We start from the raw sequence: 18,653 nt of genomic DNA on the forward strand, positions 1-18,653 counted from the left end.
GACTTTAAATCTACCCAATGGAAGCTCTGAACTGAGTTCCCGAATTGCTTCACTAGGGAGACACTCAAAGTTATCCGAAATGAGGGTGGAGTTCTCGCTTAGGTATTCCTTGTGTTGAACAACACAATTGTCTTAGCTAAGTAGCTCAAGAGAACTAATGTTACATTGTCAAATGCTCAAAAGTACCAAATGGAGGCCTCCAAACTCTATTTATAATTGTTGGCCTTCTCTCCCTTGGTGGTCTCCACCTTCCATTAATTCACACCCCTTCCTTTCTCTTTCTTCTCACTAGTGCAAATTGCTCCTTTGGGTCAAATTTCTTTGTCTCGTGGCCCCCACATTCCACTAGAGCTATAATTTTCTATTTCTCCTAAGTCCCATATGCCAAAAATGTCTCCAATGCCCAAATTACAAAATTGTGCTATGCTTAGCACCTCCCCAATAAACTCCATTAATCCCCTCAAATGAAAAATCAAAATTGGGGATATTACATTCTTTCTTTCCTTTTCTTGTTGCCCTTTTTGAGTTTAGGACAATTCCTTTTGAAGTGCCCATATTCATTACATTTGTGACACTGAATCTTAGACATGTCAATTTTCTTTTGAAATTTCTTTCGAGACTCGAATTTTCCAAACTTTCCTTTCTTCCTTGTCATAGCTACAAATGCTTGTGCTTGCTTATTTGATCCATCATCATTCTTTGCTTTTAATATGGTTTCTTCAATCTTACTTAATGCACATTGATCACTGAATGGTGTAGCTTCCTTCTTTCCATAGATGCTTGATACAAAGTTGCCCCATTCATCTGGTAGTGCATTGAGTACACAAGTGGTCATCTCTAGATCTAACATTGTTTCTCCTAGCTCTTGTAGTTGATCTCTAATTTGAGATACCTTCATGAGATATGAAGCTACCCCTTCTTCTTTTGATACTTTCATGTTGTATAATTCAGTTCTTAAAGATATTATTTCACCAGTTGTACTTACATAGTACAACTCTACCAACTTGTCATAGATCTCTTTCAATGTCTTCAATTTTGCTACAAAGGGAATGAGAGAGTCCTTGATAGATTCAATGAGAATTGTTTGAACCCGTATCTCTCCTTTCATATACTTTGATAATGTTTGAGATTGTTCTTGAGGAGGTTTTGTGATGGAGCTCTTGATATACTCAAAAAATTCATTTTATGTGAGAATCAAATCTATTCTTTTCTTCCATGCAAGGTAGTTTGATGTCCCAACAAGTTTATTGTTCTCTTTGCAAAAAGTAGTCATTTGATTTGCAGGTTGAGACATAAATATAGAGTACTTACTTGACAAATGAAGATGCCTCCTTGCTAATGATGTCTCTCACTAGAGTGTGAGATTTAGAATAAGGTAGGGATGATCTACCTCCTTCAAAATGATGGTTCTTTTTCTTCAAGATGAGAGAGAGATGTTCTTCTTCCTTCACAATTTCTTGAGGTGTGATATTTTCTTCAATATGAGGGAGATCACTTTGATTCTTTTGATGATGATGAAGAACGTGGAGGCTTCCCAAAATACTTAAAATGTGTAGAATCCTTCTTTCTTTGAGATGGAGGTGGAGTCCTTGAGGTCTTCTTTTCTTCTTCCAAGAGTTCTTCCTTCAAGATGATAGGGTCTTTCTGATGTGATGACTAGATCTCCTTGATATTCTTCCTCTTATATTCGGTCCTTATGATCTTCAAGCTGCCTTACCTTGTCACCTCAGCTTTGGTACCATGTTGAGAAATCTCAGGTAGCTAGATTAGGGGTGATTTCTCTTTACTTTGATAACTGCTTGTGATGTTCTTTACTTCAAATTGATGTACTTATAATTAGCTTTTTCTTCTCTTGATTGTTATAATGTTCTTATCATCAAACAACTACCAAAACATGAAGATCAATAGAACAAATGAACATAAGATGTAGGCTGCTAACCAGGGCCAAAACCTCTCCTGGAGAGGAAAACCCACAAGAAATTCTTCTCTTCTTATAGAATCTTCAAATGACAAATTCCAAGACCTTTTAGACCCAAGATTGAGACCCCTCCAAGAGCAAGTCTCCTTTAGATGAGGTTTCTTTCCACAAAGTCAACACTTGTCAAACAACTACAAACTTCAGATTTCGGCCTATATTTCGGAATTTCTACTTCAGGTTTGCAGCTTTTCGGCCTTCCAACAACAGCTGCAACTTTGCACGTGTGGGTAGTAGAGGCTAAATTAAATCTTCTCTCTCCTTTGCTTGGCTTGATCTCCTTTCCATAGATACTGACCTTAATAAATGATCTTCTAGCAATAATTTTTTGACTTCTTGATGAGAACTTCAATGTGATCTTGTGACTGCAAAAACCCTAGCTGCAACTTCGCATGTGTGAGAGAGAGGCCCAAAATATTGGATTTTTTTATTACAACTTTTTTTCTTCTCCTTGTTCTTTGCTCTTGCCTTTAGACTTCTTCCTTCTTGTGATTGAACTTCCCTGGATACTCTCCTTCAAATGAGGTTGAATGCACTTATATATACCTTTTCATGAGGCTCGAATTGCCCTTAATGAGGCCGACTTCTTCTTTGTAGGCCGACTTGATCTTGGAGGGGTACTATGACACATTTTGACTCTAAATAAATTCTTTTGACTTGATACAAAATGCCCAATAGGGTATATTACATATAACAATGACTCTTTTGACTCCTACACTCTATGACAAAACCCTAGAAGCTCACAATGGGTGCTTGACCTACAAATAAATTGACCTTGAGCATGAAACCCATGCTATAAAATAATAATAATACATTTTTCTCTCTTTTTCATCAAATGCATAAAATCAATTGTACATAAAATATTATGAAGACCGAACCTAGTTACATATTCCAACAAGAATTTCCGGAACACTTACCCCGGGCATAGGCACTTGTGCAAGTTATATCTAATCGAGGTTGCTTGTTAGCTTTATTTATTTGACCAACACAAGACCAAATCTTTAACATTGTAGTTCGGATGGTTGCTTCATTTATGGATATGCCAAAATAGGTTCACTAGAATTAAACAAAAGGGATTTTCGAGTATGGGAAGGGGATGCAAGGTTATGATCTTAAGTTTGCCAAGGCCCAAAACCATCAATTCACAATTTTATGGTTTTATGCATTCAAAATGAGTAGGTAGTGTGGATAGAATGTCCACTTCAAGTTATAATTTCAGCCTTATTTCAGGGAGTTGCTTGTGGGTTAGCAAGAAGCAATCTGTAATGGTACTTTTCATGTGTAGAAGCGAAGTACAACATTTTAGTCAAAACAACATGCAAAACAGTTTGGTTAATAAGGCCACTTGAAGACTTAAACAAAAGGGGAAACTCAACTTTACTATGACAGGAATAGTGTGATTGTGGCCAAGAACCTAGTTTTCCATGCACACATTGAACATATACAAAGCTCATTGCCACTTCATTTTAGAGTATGCAGGACAACCAAATTGCAGTTGTATATCACCTAACTATAGAGCAAATTGTTGAGATTCCCATAAACCTCTTAAAACGTGAAAGCTTAGATTTTTGGGATTTGCTTCACGTAAACACCAACCAAGTGGCCATTAAAGGGAGTTGTTAGTAACTTATTGTTAAATGCCTTTCAGTGTCTGGGATTTAGATAACGTTTAGTATTTAACAGTAACATCAAGTAAGTCATAAATGTAATGTGTGATTATAAAGTTGGTGATTTAATTTCGTTGACAATTAGGTCTTTGGGCAAACACTTCATTAAGTGATTATATACAAGGCATTGTCTCCTTAATGTACATGATTTACAAGTAATAAAATCATTGTATGAGTTCCATCTCATTTATGAAGAACCTCACTTCACTCTCATAATTTTGCACCACTAGATAATGGTTGATAATAGTTCTTAGGTTTCTGAAACATAATGTAAAACTGTGAAATAACTATACTGTTCTTCTAAAATCTGTAAATACTAAAAGGGAAGGAATGAAATGTCACCATTAGATCTTTGTTAATTCAATTTTTGGAGAAATCAATTTTGTAGATACTTTGCAGATTTGATTTGATGGATTGTGTCATATATTTGGCTTGTAGTTTTTTTGCACCCATGGATTGCTATGGACCATTGGGAGATGGCATTTCAGCGAGCAGTTCCCTTAGGCAAATGGTTAAAGCATGTCATAAAATTGGCATCGAGGTACATTTTTGTTTTTGCAAAACATTGAAGCTAGATGTTTTGTTTCTTTTGTTTTTATGCATTCCAGATTAACTTGTTTCAGTGGCACTAAAGATGGTATGGTGCCTTTGATGAGACAAATCTTTGGATTTAGTTTGTGAGTAGCATGAATATGTTTCTTGTATAATTGTGTTGATCACATAAATAAATAATATAGTGTGTATGATATGAAAATGATCACATATTGTGATTTATAGAGGTAAGTCTTTGTTGTAGGTTATCATTGTATATACCCTTACACTTCTTATTTTCTCTTGATGTTAATATGTTTTGTAAAGCTAAACTTGTAATTTCCAAGAAGGTCACAAGGTCAAATTCATTGGGGTCCCTCGGAGTTAGGTGTGTATGTTGTCCATCAGCGACATCTACCTCGGGTGGCATTCACAAAATGTGAAGAACCTTTTGGCAATGTGGAAAAAGTCGAAGTCGGGATTAATTCGGTAAGGGTCCAAAAGTTGAAAAACTCGTTAAAGTCGGGAGTTTTTTGAAAAAGTCGGCAAAATTAAAAAAACACAAAATTATTCATTTTTTTTTTAACATCTAGAGTCGAAGTCATAGTTTAGAGGTGTTTTCAGTGTTTTACTACAATGTCATTCTTTACATGTGAATTCGATCACTAAAAGCATGTTACACTCTTGCAGTCTGCATTCTAAGTGCATTTTATCACCAATGTTTTTCAACATTATCCACAAAAAATATGATCATAATAGTGTTGATTCTTGGGAATTTTCTTCAGCTATTTACACTTTCTTGCTTGCTATTCTGGATACTCCTTGTCCTCTTGCTCTTATGTCTCACAATCATGCTCGTCGAGGTAGTTATGCACTTCTTTTTCATAGTCTTCTTAGTTTCTTATAGCAGCCTTCTGACAGCTTAGCCTCTGGCTAATGTCTCTTCTCTGTATTTTTTTGCACATCTCATATAGATCCCTATTGTTTTGCATACATAACATCCAACAAGAACAAACCAATAATAGCCATATATGTTTCAACATTCAACAGAACATAGCAACTAAGCAATTAATTTTCTCAGTAACACTAACCAACTATAATGCTTGAAATTAAGATTCAACAACAAAACAAATTGCACAGCACAACGTTATCATCAAATTTCTAGGGCTACGTTTGAAAGATTCCACTCTCTGCCTTAAGATTAAACAACAGACAATTATATCATTTTTTCCTTTGTGGCCTCTTTATCTTCAGCCTGGGAGGGAGGCCGACTTTTTGGGTCGACTCCCGATTAAATCGGGAGTATAACGATTACATTGCGATTTTTTCCTTTCTGAAAAAGTCGCCAAAAAGTCGGGGGATTAAATCGTTTAGTTTAAAAAATCGCATTTTTAGGATTAAATCGAGACTTTTTGCAGACATTTTCCACACTGCCTTTTGGAGGGTTTCCCTGAGGAAGTTTTGCATGGAAAAAGGTCTTCCTAGTAGGTTGAATGACGTATTTATTCCAATGATAATGACAATTTTTAAGGTTTGGTTACACATTTCATTCAATTACACTAGAAAGACTTTTAGAAGGATATTCCTTATTAAATTTTCTTTGAGGAATACATTGTAAGAATTTGAAGGGACTTGGTTAGAATTATTTATATACTAGATGAGAAATTATGTAAATACCATACTATATTGTAGAAAATTTCCACACTAGGGCGATTAATGCAACTTGGAAAATTTCACCTATTTCTTGTAGGTTTTTCGATATCTTATATAATATTCCTTCAAACACTTTGTATGCTATTAAACTAAACACCTACAACTGCGATATTTCAAAGCACAACCAAAATTTTATTAAACTTTGATCACAGAGTTTACATGCAAAATTAATTTGTGGAACCTACAATATGACTCCAACAAAATAACCCAATTGATTCGGCCCTCAAGAATGATAAACTCGACCCTCTAAAATAGAAACTCGATCCCAACAAGCAAACTCGGTCCAACATTAATTCGATCTTCTAGGTAATAGATTCGGCCTCTTAGCAAGATAATTCGGCCTTAGTAAGGTTGGCCTCCAGTAGATGAACTCATTCTCAACAAATAAAGTTAGCCTCTTGCGAACAAACTCGACCTACAGTGAATAAACTTGACCCCAACAAATAATTCGGCCTCAACAATAAATTTGTCCTCCACTAAATGATCACAGACTCTGGCAAATGAGGTCGGCCCTAATAATTGATCTGGGTCTCTAGTAAATCAACTCAGCCTTCAACAACAAACTCGTTCCCCTGTAAATTATGGCAAATGGAACTCCGCCCAACAACAACAATTTAATGTCAACAATAATTTGTCTTCAACAATAATTTGGCCCCTAGGAAATAAAAAAAATGAATTTGGCCCTCTAAAAAACTGCTCCAAAAACAACTGTAAAATTTGAACACACATGGATCTACCCACGACCGAACTACGGTGGCACTCTAGGTCCATCAAAATCAACTGAAGAGACAAATAGGGTGGCGCTTTAAGTCCACTGAAATTAGTTGAAGGGTTCTGCTTGAAACCCTTGCACCAAGCTCGCTTGAGCTAAATGAATACAACAAGAAATGAAGAATAGAATAGAATGATTGAGAAGTGACCCTCTCTCCCTTTTTAAAGATTTGTTGGGTCTTTCTCCAACCTTTTGGGAGCACCTTATTATTTCTTATTTTCCCCAAGTGACTTTTGCCCCCTTTTGGTCTTTTCTCCAATAAAAAGCACTTTTCCCCTCTTTTATTGTTAATTTTAGGTATGTTCTATGCTTAGAGAAATTTATTTCAATTTTCACAGTTAGCTCCATATCTTTTCCAGATTAGCAATCACATCAGAATTAAAGTAAACTGTAGATAGAACATAAACATAAATCACAGAAGACAAGCCAAGACAAGAGGACACAAGATGTGGCACTAGCCAGGGACAAACCCCATTGTGGGGAAACCCTTGATCAATTCTTCTTATATGTTCTTCAATAGTTCAGCAGAGAGAGAGAGAGAGATAGTACGTTTACAACAGAAGTCAACACTTTGACTTATCTAGATAAGAGCATAGATCATCTCTAAGAAGATGATACATGAGATCAGTTGAAGACATGCTGCTTCAACTAATTCTCCAAGGTGACTCCTTCACCTATCGTTGTGCTGCATTTTGTCATCATGCTGCACCTCACTGCGCTGCACCATGCTGCACCCATCATCACTATGCTGCATCTCATCATGCTTCATTAATCATGACTGTACCTGTCACTGTACTGCATTATGTGCCATTGCTGCATCATGTTGCCATCCTGACCTATGTGTTGGCTGCACCTTGCTTGCTTGTTGTCCCTAGCATGCTTGTTGTCCTTAGCATGCTAGCTGTAACATTGCATGCTTGGTGTATTTGCTGCTAAGTACCATACAACTATCCCAATGTTAGTTAGCTGTCCCTTGCATGTTGCTCTCCTTCGGAGACAGATGCTCCGACTGTTTCGGTAGTTCCTTAAAGTTCTGGCAGTTTCGGCTATTCTAGGCAGTTCCGGAAGTTCTGGTTGTTCTCGATAGTTCCGGCAGCCCCGACAGTTCCGGCTTTTCCGGCAGTTCTGGCTTTTCTGGTAGTTCCAACATTTCCAGCTTTTCTGGCTTTTTCGACTTTTCTGGTAGTTCCGGCTTTTCCAGCAGTTTCGTCTTTCCGACAGTTCCGGATTTGCCGGCGTTTCTGACTTTTTCGACATTTCCAACTTTTTCTGCAGTTCCGGCTTTTTCGGCTTTTCCGGCAGTTCCGTCTTTTCCGGGTTTTCCGACTCTTCTGGCAGTTCCGAAATTTTCGGTAGTTACGACTTTTTTGGCTTTTGCGGCAATTCTGGCTTTTCCGACTGTTCCGACTTTCTGGCAGTCTGGATCAGGGCAACGTTATTCCTTAGGATCTCTCCTCCTACTAAAACCCAAAGACAAGTAGAGAGAGGAAGAGATCCCAAGTGTGTTGAAATGACTTGAAGGCCACCTCTATTTATACTAAAACGTTGAGCACATGTGGGGTTTATTTGGTCGCTGGCCGATCTTGACGAATTGTCTTATAAAGCAAATGAATTCATAACTCCATGAATACTTATCGGAATAAGATTATCTTTAGATCAATCCTACACCTTTCGATGAGAGGGATCCAGGAAAAATATCAGCTGCCATAAATAAGATGACCCACATGGAGTTTGGCCCTAGTTTCCAATTTTAACACTCCTTCTCAACTAGGGAGAGCTCCATTCGTTGATCCATATGTCCGATTGTACTATCTCTGCCATCAGTGCCCTGCATTGCTCTGCTCTGCTGAACCATGAAGAGGAAGAATTGATCGAGAATGTCTCATACCATTCTCTACTAACCCGGAGTCAGTTTCATATGAAGAGAGTGTGTCACATCACTCTTACTGACCCGAAGTCAGTTTTATTGATCCTTGATCAATATCACAAGGGAGTGTCTTAAACCACTCATACTGATCCTAGATCAGTTTCATTGGTCCCAAATCAATATCACAAGAGAGTGTCTCAAACCACTCATACTGATCCCAGATCAATGGAGGTCATCCTAGCATAGGGTGTACGATAGATACAACGATGCGTCCATCGATAGTACTACTATGGTCCCTATCCTCATTTCCTTGCTCATTGATCAGATGAGAGGTACTTCCCATGAGTCCCAAATTGCATGGGTAGGATTCCTCGACAGGAGAACTAATCATCCTGTCCACAAGAGAACGAATCATCCTGTCAGAGGATGCCACGGAGAACTAATCATCCTGGCCCACAGGAGAACTAATCATCTTGTTCCACAGTCGCCACGGAGAACAAGTCATCCTAGCCCACAGGAGAACTAATCATCCTGTTGCATAGTTGCCACGGGAGAACTAATCATCCCGACCAACAGGAGAACTAATCATCCTGTTCCACAGCGTCCATGGCAGAACTAATCATCTCGGCCCATAGGAGAACTAATCATCCTGTTCCACAGTTGCCACGGGAGAACTAATCATCCTGGCCCACAGGAGAACTAATCATCCTATTCATAACGCACTACCAAGGGAGGGTGAGTCGCCCTGTGGTCGTATGTTGCTCCAGTGAGTACCCCAAGCTCCTAGATCTCCCAGAGCTCAATGCATGGAACATGTAGGACCCTTATAAGAAGGTCTCTCAACGACTCCAAGTCGTTCGGGAAAGTCACAGATTTGACCTTTCCCTGGGGCTTTGACAAAATGTTTGCGACCTGTACATCAGTCTCAATGCGATGGAGCCTCCTCGCTCATTGACTTACCATATCGCAGATAAGGCAGTATCTGATGTCTATCTACTGGAGCAATCATCAAATACGTGATTCCTCAATAATCGAATCCCCCCTCTGGTTGTCATAGAGAATCATAGTGGTATTCATCATGTGTACAAACAACACACTTAAGAGCTTCTGCAACCATGTAGCTTCACACGAGATCATACTCGTAGCTATGTATTCGGTCTCGGCGGTGCTTATAGCAACCGACTTATGCTTCCTGCTCATCCATGATATCGAAGCAGATTCCAAAGAGAACCAACACTGAGAAGTGCTCCAGTGATCCTGCACACTGCCTGCCCAGTTAGCATTCGAATAATCATGCAGTTTCATATTTCCGACAGTGTATCTCAATCCATGAGAGATTGTGCCCCGAAGATATCTCAGAAGATTCTTGGCACCAATCCAGTGAGGCTGAACCAAATATGAGCTCACCATGCTAACTGTAAAACATATGTTCGTACGGAAGTTCACCAGGAACATCAACGTGAATGAGTTTATGAAACCTAAAGGCATTTCCCAAATCTGGTTCGACATCACTACCATATAACTTTTGAAAGTTAAGATCCTCGAGGTAGTCACAGGCTTGCAATTTATCATTCCACATCCGGAATCCAACTCCCTCTTACTTCTGCAAATGAGAGGGTCTGCACCTGTCAAACATAGGTCGTCCTCATAAGGTGCCGGTATGAGAGGTCTATCATCCACAACCTTCGAGTAATGGTTTGGATCAGTTTCACTCCTAGTAAATCTCAGCTTCATTAGTTAGCTATCAATCCTCTCATACTACGCCTGGGGTGTTTTGCTTCAAGCCATAGAGGGCTTTCTTCCACTTGGATACATGAGATTCCCGATCATGAATCTCAAACTCCTTGGGTGTTTCCAAACCTGTGGATCTGCTGCATGAGGGGAATGGTCCCCTTATAAGATTTTCCTTCGGTACATCTCAGACATGTACCTTCATGCTCTACTTGAATTCAGACATCCCTATCACCATTTGACTCACATTAGGTAGGGCCCCATAGGTAGACCTCCGGTGTTATAGATGCAATATGTCAATTGACATGATCCCCAATGGACCATCCTGCAACTTGATACAAATTGCCAACCCTGAACCCATGAGAAAAAGCATCTTTGAAAATTATATTTTTTAACATGTACCTTTCCATCAATGAACGCCACCCTGAAACCTTTGACTTCCATTTCTAAGATGGACGCCAGGTTCTTCTTGCGATCAGGTACATAAAAGAGATTCTATAAATGAATCGTGTTACCCTTATTCAATTGAGAGTTAACATTCCCTACACCCTTTCTGGGATAGGTGGCATCGACTCCAAGTATAATTCCATGATTGTTTCCATCTCTACAAAATTAGAGAGTGCACCCATCTATCCGATGAAGTGCCTTGAAGCACTACAATCTATAAGCCAGATTCCTAAGGAATCTGAAGGAGAGGGCCAATACAAGATAACGCTTCTTTATCTTTATCAGAAACAACGTTTGATTTTTCATACCTGAGGTTCCTTGCTTTCTATGAAGAGTTGGCCATTTCCATGATGATCTGCATTACTTGCCATTCCTTTGATCATTGAAGATGTCAATGGAATGATTGTTATCATCATCAAGTGATGTGTCCCTGCCATTCGGACACTCCTTCGCATAATGGCTGAAGTAGTTATCTGCCTTTCCTTCCACCCTGAGATCCAGTCTTCCAATGAAGTGATCTTTAGGTAGGCCATATTCCGCTGCGCCATTCTGATAATATTCTCTACTTCGACTTCACTGTTGGTGAATTTGAAGAGGGATGAGGAATCCACTGATCCTTTTGTCCTTTCCCAACTGTCTTCGGTGATTGCTCTTTCACTCTTGCTTGGGCATTATCTTCCCCTCGGCTTTGATACCATGTTAATTTTAGGTATGTTCTATGCTTAGAGCAATTTATTTCAATTTTCACAGTTAGCTCCATATTTTTTCCAGATTAGCAATCACATTAGCATTAAAGTAAACTACAGATAGAACATAAACATAAATCGCAGAAGACAAGCCAAGACAAGAGGACACAAGATGTGGCGGTAACCAGGGACAAACCCCAATGTGGGGAAACTTGATCAATTCTTCTTATATGTTCTTCAATAGTTCAACAGAGACAGAGAGAGAGATAGTACATTTACAACAAAGTCAACACTTTGACTTATCTAGAGAAGAGCATAGATCATCTCTAAGAAGATGATACATGAGATCAGTTGAAGACATGCTGCTTCAACTAACTCTCCAAGGTGACTCCTTCACCTATCGTTGTGCTGCATTTCATCATCATGCTGCACCTCACCGCACTGCACCATGCTACACCCATCATCACTATGCTGCATCTCATCACGCTTCATTTATCATGACTATACCCATCACTGTACTGCATTATGTGCCATTGTTGCACCATGTTGCCATCCTGACCTATGTGTTGACTACACCTTGCTTGCTTGTTGTCTGTTGCTTGTTGTCCCTAGCATGCTTGTTGTCCTTAGCATGCTTGGTGTATTTGCTGCTAAGTACCATACATGATACAACTGTCCCAATGTTAATTTGCTGTCCCTTGCATGCTGCTCTCCTTCGGAGACAGATGCTCCGGCTGTTTCGGCAGTTCTGGCAGTTCCGGTTGTTGCCGGCAGTTTCGACAGTTCTGGTTGTTCCCGATAGTTCCGGAAATCCCGACAGTTCCAGCTTTTCCGGCAATTCCGGTTTTTCAGACAGTTCCGGCATTTCCGACTTTTCCAGCTTTTCCAGCTTTTCTGGCAGTTCCGGCTTTTCCTGCATTTCCAGCTTTTCCGGCTTTTTCGGCTTTTCCGACAGTTCTTTCTTTCAAGCAGTTCTGGCAGTTCTGACATTTCTGGCTTTTCTGGCAGTTCCGACTTTTCTGGCAATTCCGGCTTTTCCGGCAGTTCTGTCTTTTCCAGCAGTTCCGACTTTTCCAGCTTTTCCGGCAGTTCCAACAGTTCCAGCTTTTTCGGTTATTCGGGCTTTTCCGGTAGGTCCAGCTTTTCTGGCTTTTCCGGCAGTTCCGTCTTTTCCAACTTTTCTGGCTTTTCCGGCTTTTCCGGCAGTTCTGGATTTTCTGGCAGTTCCGACTTTCTGGCAGTCTGGATCAGGGCAATGTTATTCCTTAGGATCTCTCCTCCTACTAAAACCCAAAGACAAGTAGAGAGAGGAAGAGATCCCAAGTGTGTTGAAATTACTTGAAGGCTATCTCTATTTATACTAAAACGTTGAGCACATGTGGGGTTTATTTGGTTGCTGGCCGACCTTGACGAATTGTCTTATAATGCAAATAAATTTATAACTCCATAAATACTTATCAGAATCAGATGATCTTTAGATCAATCCTACACCTCTCGATGAGATGGATCCAAGAAAAATATCAGCTGCCTTGTAGATCTTTTCATACCGATTCCAACGAGGTATTAGACTAAGGTGTTCCTCCAAATAATCAGTCCCGAATAATACCTTAAGCGTAAATAATTAAAATATGCCTCATAATATATTTGTTTTATGGGAATCATCAGAGTAATGGAATCAAGGTTGAAGTGTGCGGAACTGATCTTGATGATGAAATATGGCAAGTAATCCCAGTTAGACCGCATAAAACTTCTCCAAACCTTCCAGGCCAACCATTGGTGTAATCCTGCTTTTATGACCTAGTTGACACAAGCTCTAGAAATCTCCCCTAACCACATCACAAGGTAATCCAAAAAATTGGGGGCATTACAGTCCCCCCTCCTAAAAATTGCTTGTCCTAAGCAATGCCAACAAGGCCATCAGGTTTGTTGAAGTTTCTAAGTTTACTTAGTTAGAAACCCTCCATGCACTTTATCTGATTTATTCTTACCTACTTGTTATTTTACTTAACAAGTTATTTACAATGTAGATACTGAAAATAAACACTAGTACATGCTTAACATATTATAGATCAACAACTAATGGAAACATAAACAATCACACCATATGACACCATTATTTTTGGACCAATGTCCTTGGAAAAACCCAATGTGGGAAAACCGGTGCAACTATCTGAGGGTTTTCTTATTAAGCAATATCAGAGTACAATTTGGGTGTCAAAACTGTCCTACCCAACAGAGAATTTCCTTGGTAGTAATACTTCTTAGTTTCTGACAAATCTCTTGGCTGAAACCCCGTATAAACCTTCCGGCATCTATTCAACACAAATCTGCCCCAGAAACCCCAGCGTCAGCCTCTCTCTGGACTGCATCAGCCCCTCTCTGCCCAGCGCTGGCCCTGCGTCACCCCGGATGGGTCTGTGTCAGCCTTAGGAGGCCCTGCGTCAGCCCTCTGGCCCTTTGTGTTAGCAACGCTGGCCTCTCTGAGGCTCTGCGCAGCTCTCGGCTGGCTCTGCGTGGCCCTGCGTGAGCCCTGGCTGGCTCTGCATCACTCTCCCCAGCTACTTCACTGCTCTCCTGGCACTATCTTTACCTCTCTGTCTCTCTGTACTCAATTGCCCTTTAGCTACATCTCCCGGTCACTAATTCTATCTCTCTTAGCAAACCCCGCTCTAAAGAATAGAATGACTGATCACTTTGGTGTGTTCTCCAAGTGACCCTCAAGCCTGCTCTTGTACTTTTCCCGTTGATATATCAACGGCCGAGATTAAGTCCCTAATCAATGACTAAGATTAGATCTGGCTTGATCCATGTCTTTTGGACCATTCTAACACAGTTTCATATTAATTCACATTAATATTTTATTTTCAATATCTCCTGAACTATTTAGAATCTGCCCAAACCCTTTTTGGGTATTGGAGATCTCATGTGCCCCAACCTCTCCACCAAATTGTGTGGTTAGAGCACGTTCCATGCTACCCCAAATCAACACTCCCTCTTAGCGAGGACTGTGCTCTAAACAATACTCCTCACTGAGTATTACTCTGATCATCCGACATCGGTACCTATGCTGATGCTAGGCCTTCCTGCCCAACATCCTCTACACTGCTGCATCCTGTACTGTTGCCCATGGTTCTGTCAGTGCCATTGCTGCATCTGTATGACAGCTCCCTCTGCATCCATGCTGTTGCTGGTCCTTTCTCCCAGCACTGCATCTGAACTGCACCTCTTCTCATCATGTTGCATCATGCTGCCCACTGCTGCACTGCAACTCAGTTACTGAGAAGTAAGTAACTGATCTCCCAACTCTGACCTCTTTGTTGGGCTAGAGACACCCACTGATGTTGAAGCTCCCTCTGCCGTTGACAAGTGCTCCCTCTCTGACCTCTGCACTGCTGCAACAACTCCCTGCATCTCGCACCGTTGTAGACCTCTCTGTGCTATTCTTCACTGGTGCAACACTCATGTGCCTCTCGCACTACTGCAGTTTGCTAACCTCGCGTTGTGTCGGGACTCTTGCACTATAGCTTTTTCTGCCGCTCCATCCGCATCCGTCTTTAACCTACTCAGCCAATCCTACTACTCCTCTTCGGGGCTTCCGTAACAACGTCTAATCCAAGAGGTTGGGTACCTCGAGGATCCTGCCCCTCATCGCCTGTAGTTCGCCTAACTACAACTCGATGTCTCCCCACTTCTACTCAAGTGGTGCGTGTGCACTCATGGCACAATCATTGTTCCTCAACACTTCCTTTTTTGCCCTTGCTGGCACTGCCTTAGTCTCAGAAGACCCTCCATTACTCTTCTTCCTTGGACACTGGGTCGCATAATGACCCAGCTCCTCACAGTGGAAGCACTTGATCTTGGAGAGATCTTTCTTCTTCTGCTTTTCATGCTTTCCCTTTGATACTAGGGCAACATCTTCCTCCTCCTGCTTGACTTCGATCCCCTTGCTGCTACTACCTGTCTTCGACTATCGTCTGATCTCTTCCTGGCGAAGAGCTGCCCACATCTCATCCCAAGGTGGGAGAGTCCCTCTGCCCAGTATACTTTGGACAAATACCTCCTAGTCGTCTGAGACAACATTAGGGCTTTCCTCACCATCAACTCCTAATCCGGTGTTGCTTCTATAGCAGTCAACTGATCTCGGATCTTATTTAGTTCTCTGAGAGAAGCTTTGGCTTCCGTGCTTTTTGTGGACATTCATTTGCCCAATGACCTTCCTTATTGCAAATAAAACTTCAGACTAATTTAGCTAGAGTCTTTCGGTATCGAAGGAATGGTCGTTTTTTCTGGAAAGGCTTATTTCCAGGCTAATATGGCTTCTTGTAAGCTTCTGGATGAAACTTACTCCCTGAGAACCAATGCTTCTTGTGTGGATCTTTGGATTTACAAGAACATTTGTGGTCGTGATTGAAGGGTACCTTATCCCAGTTGGGCATCTGGCCAACTGTTGTGCAAATCTTATTTGAAAATATCTTGTTGTACTCCTTGAAGTCAGTCATAATATGTTTAGCTAAACAATGTTCTTCAATGGCTTTCTTGATGTGGCCATGGATCATTGCTAAGGTCATGCCTAACAGGGAAAGATGTTTGTCTTCAAAATATTTGTTGATGGCGGTGGGAAGAACGCCAGCCATACTCTGAATATACCTCTTTAGGTATGCTGTATTAGCATAGGAATTGGATTGGATGAACCAATCCTGCATTTGACAAAAATAATCTTCCATAAGACCAAGATTGCCTAACTAGTTAGACACAGTGTTGTTAAAAGCGCGATTTTATCGCGCTTTTTTGACCATGCTGCATAAAACGCGCGTTTTATCCCAAAAAAGCGCCGGTTTTTTTTATAGCGTTTTTTTCCGAAAAAAGCACGCTTTTTCCAAAAAAGCGCGCTTTTTTCGAAAAAAGCGCGCTTTAAATGGAAAAAAGCGCCGAGGGCGTGGGCAGCGGGCTTTTAATAAAGAAAATCGATTTTTTTTTGGTCATTTTTGACTGTCGCCGCGCGGAGGAGGAGGAGAAGAGCTGAAGGGTTTGGGTCGACTTTGGGAGCGAATCCAAGTGTTTTTAGGAGAAATCCAAGACAAGATCACCAATTTGTCCATAAAAACGGTATGTAGATTAATTTTTTTTTGTTTTCCTTCTTTAAAAACTTTGTTTTTCATTGTTTTTGGTTGGGAAACTTCATATGGGCACCATTTTCCTTTTGTTTTCATTGTTTTTAAAGAATTTTTTGTAATTTTTCATTGATTTGGGATGGGTAACTTGTTATGACTATGGGAACCAATTTTTTATTTTTATTTTTTCATTTTTTTTAAACATTGTTTATGTTTTTTGAATTTTCATTGTTTTTTGGCATTTGCCATTAGCATTTGGTTGGGTAACTTGGGTTTGGAAATTGGAATTTTGGAAATAATTAACTTGTAATTTTGTAAATGCTAAATTGTAATTTGTAATCCTAAATTCCTATTTCCTAATCCTTATTTTTCCATAGGTTTGCAAATTCAAAATTCAAAAACAAACATGCCAAGGAAATTGGATCCTTTCTGGGAATATGGTGAACCTAAAGCTCCGAATGATAGACAAAACTTGAATTGCAAGTTGTGTGGAAAGGAGATACGCGGGGGGGTGTACAGGTTGAAGTACCACCTTGCACAAATCCCTGGACATGATGTGGGGCCCTGTATAAATACAAATCCTGAACTTATCCAAAGAGCCATGAGAGCATTGGGAGAATTAGAGCACACTAGCGAGGCCAAAGAAGAACTCAAAAGGCAACTAAGAAGGTCAGCTGAAGGAAGTGGACCAAGTGGCACTGGTTCCACTGCAGCGTCAGTCAATCCGGTAGCTGCATCATCATTTTTTGTTCCTCGAACCACACCTGGTTCACAACCAACTATCGGTTCAATGCTAAAAAGAACTGAAAAAGAACAAGCTGATAGGTTGATGGCAAAATTTCTCCTCTGGAGTGATATTCCTTTCAGCATTGTAAGGAATAATCCATTTTTCCAACCTGCTGTTGATGCTATTGCCAGTGTTGGCCCGGGGTACAAAATCCCTTCTTATCATGATTTCAGAGGCCGGATTCTTCAAGAGGAAAAGCGTGACTGCACCCAAAGATTGGAGGATTTTAGGGCATCATGGGCACAAACAGGATGCACTGTTATGTCAGATGGTTGGACTGACCAAAAGGGGAGAACCCTTATAAACTTCTTGGTTAGTTGTCCCAAGGGGACTATGTTTATCAAATCTATTGATGCAACTCATCAAATCAAAGATGCAAGAACTTTATGTGATTTGCTGGATGTGTTTATTTTGGAGGTGGGTGCAGAAAATGTTGTCCAAGTCATAACGGACAATGCTGCAAATTATGTTGCTGCTGGTAGAATGCTTATGGACAGGCATCCTACTTTATTTTGGACACCTTGTGCTGCCCATTGTATTGATTTGATGTTAGAGGACATAGGGAAAATTCCCTTTGTCAAAGATATTGTTGACTCATCAAAAAGCATCACAAAATTTATATATAATCATACATCTGTGCTTAGCTTGATGAGAAGATTCACCAACAACAAAGAGTTGGTGCGCCCCGCCATTACACGGTTTGCGACGAGTTTCATATCTCTTCAATCCCTTTTGAATTCTATGTGGGATTTGAAGAGAATGTTTCTTTCAGAGGAGTGGCGTGCTTCGTCAATGAGTTGCAAACCAGAAGGAGAGGCGATATGCAGACTAGTTTCATACCAGGAAGACTTCTGGGCGGGAGTGCAGGAGGTGTGCGCCGTTACTGAACCTTTGGTAAAGGTTCTTCGGTTGGTTGATGGTGAGAAGCCCGCAATGGGCTATTTGTATGAAGCCATGGATAGGGCCAAAGAAGCCATTCGGTCCTACTATGATGATAAGGGAGATGATGGGTTTCAGAAACAACTCCTTCTATGGGAAGTGATTGATGAGCGATGGAACAACACACTCCATCGTCCCATTCATGCTGCTGGGCTTTTCCTGAACCCTGCATTTTCTTATGCATGTGGGTTTGATTTTGATGCTGAGGCCGTGGACGGATTATTAACCTGTGTCCAGAAGATGGTGAGATCTCCAGAAAACGTATAGAGATCTCTAAACAAATTGAGACATATAAGATGTCAGGTGGCACATTTGGCTTTGAGATGGCTGTCACTGATAGGACGATTAAAATGCCAGGTATTTTTTAGTTTGTACTTTGTAACTTTGTTTCAAATTTCATTGTCTCTTCAAATTCCATTTTTTTCTT

General features: G+C 40.5%; 1 protein-coding gene across 3 annotated transcripts in view; it reads left to right on the top strand.

The window, feature by feature from the left end:
• Positions 1-18,653, top strand: part of LOC149254893 (isoamylase 2, chloroplastic-like) — a 542,818-nt gene that overhangs the window by 226,043 nt on the left and 298,122 nt on the right. For all 3 annotated transcript variants that reach the window (XR_016267196.1, XM_089460267.1, XM_089460266.1), the window contains exon 13: positions 4,081-4,183. Coding sequence is in view for 2 of the 3 variants with exons in the window: in XM_089460267.1 (XP_089316393.1) it covers positions 4,081-4,183 (103 nt within the window). In the remaining variant the exon portion in view is untranslated. The remainder of the gene's footprint in view (positions 1-4,080; positions 4,184-18,653) is intronic.

The sequence above is a fragment of the Pinus tabuliformis genome, chromosome 7 (genome assembly GCF_031772625.1).
Source record: "Pinus tabuliformis cultivar Carrire ecotype Pingquan chromosome 7, CPIR1, whole genome shotgun sequence".
In the NCBI taxonomy this organism is placed as follows: Eukaryota; Viridiplantae; Streptophyta; class Pinopsida; order Pinales; family Pinaceae; genus Pinus; species Pinus tabuliformis.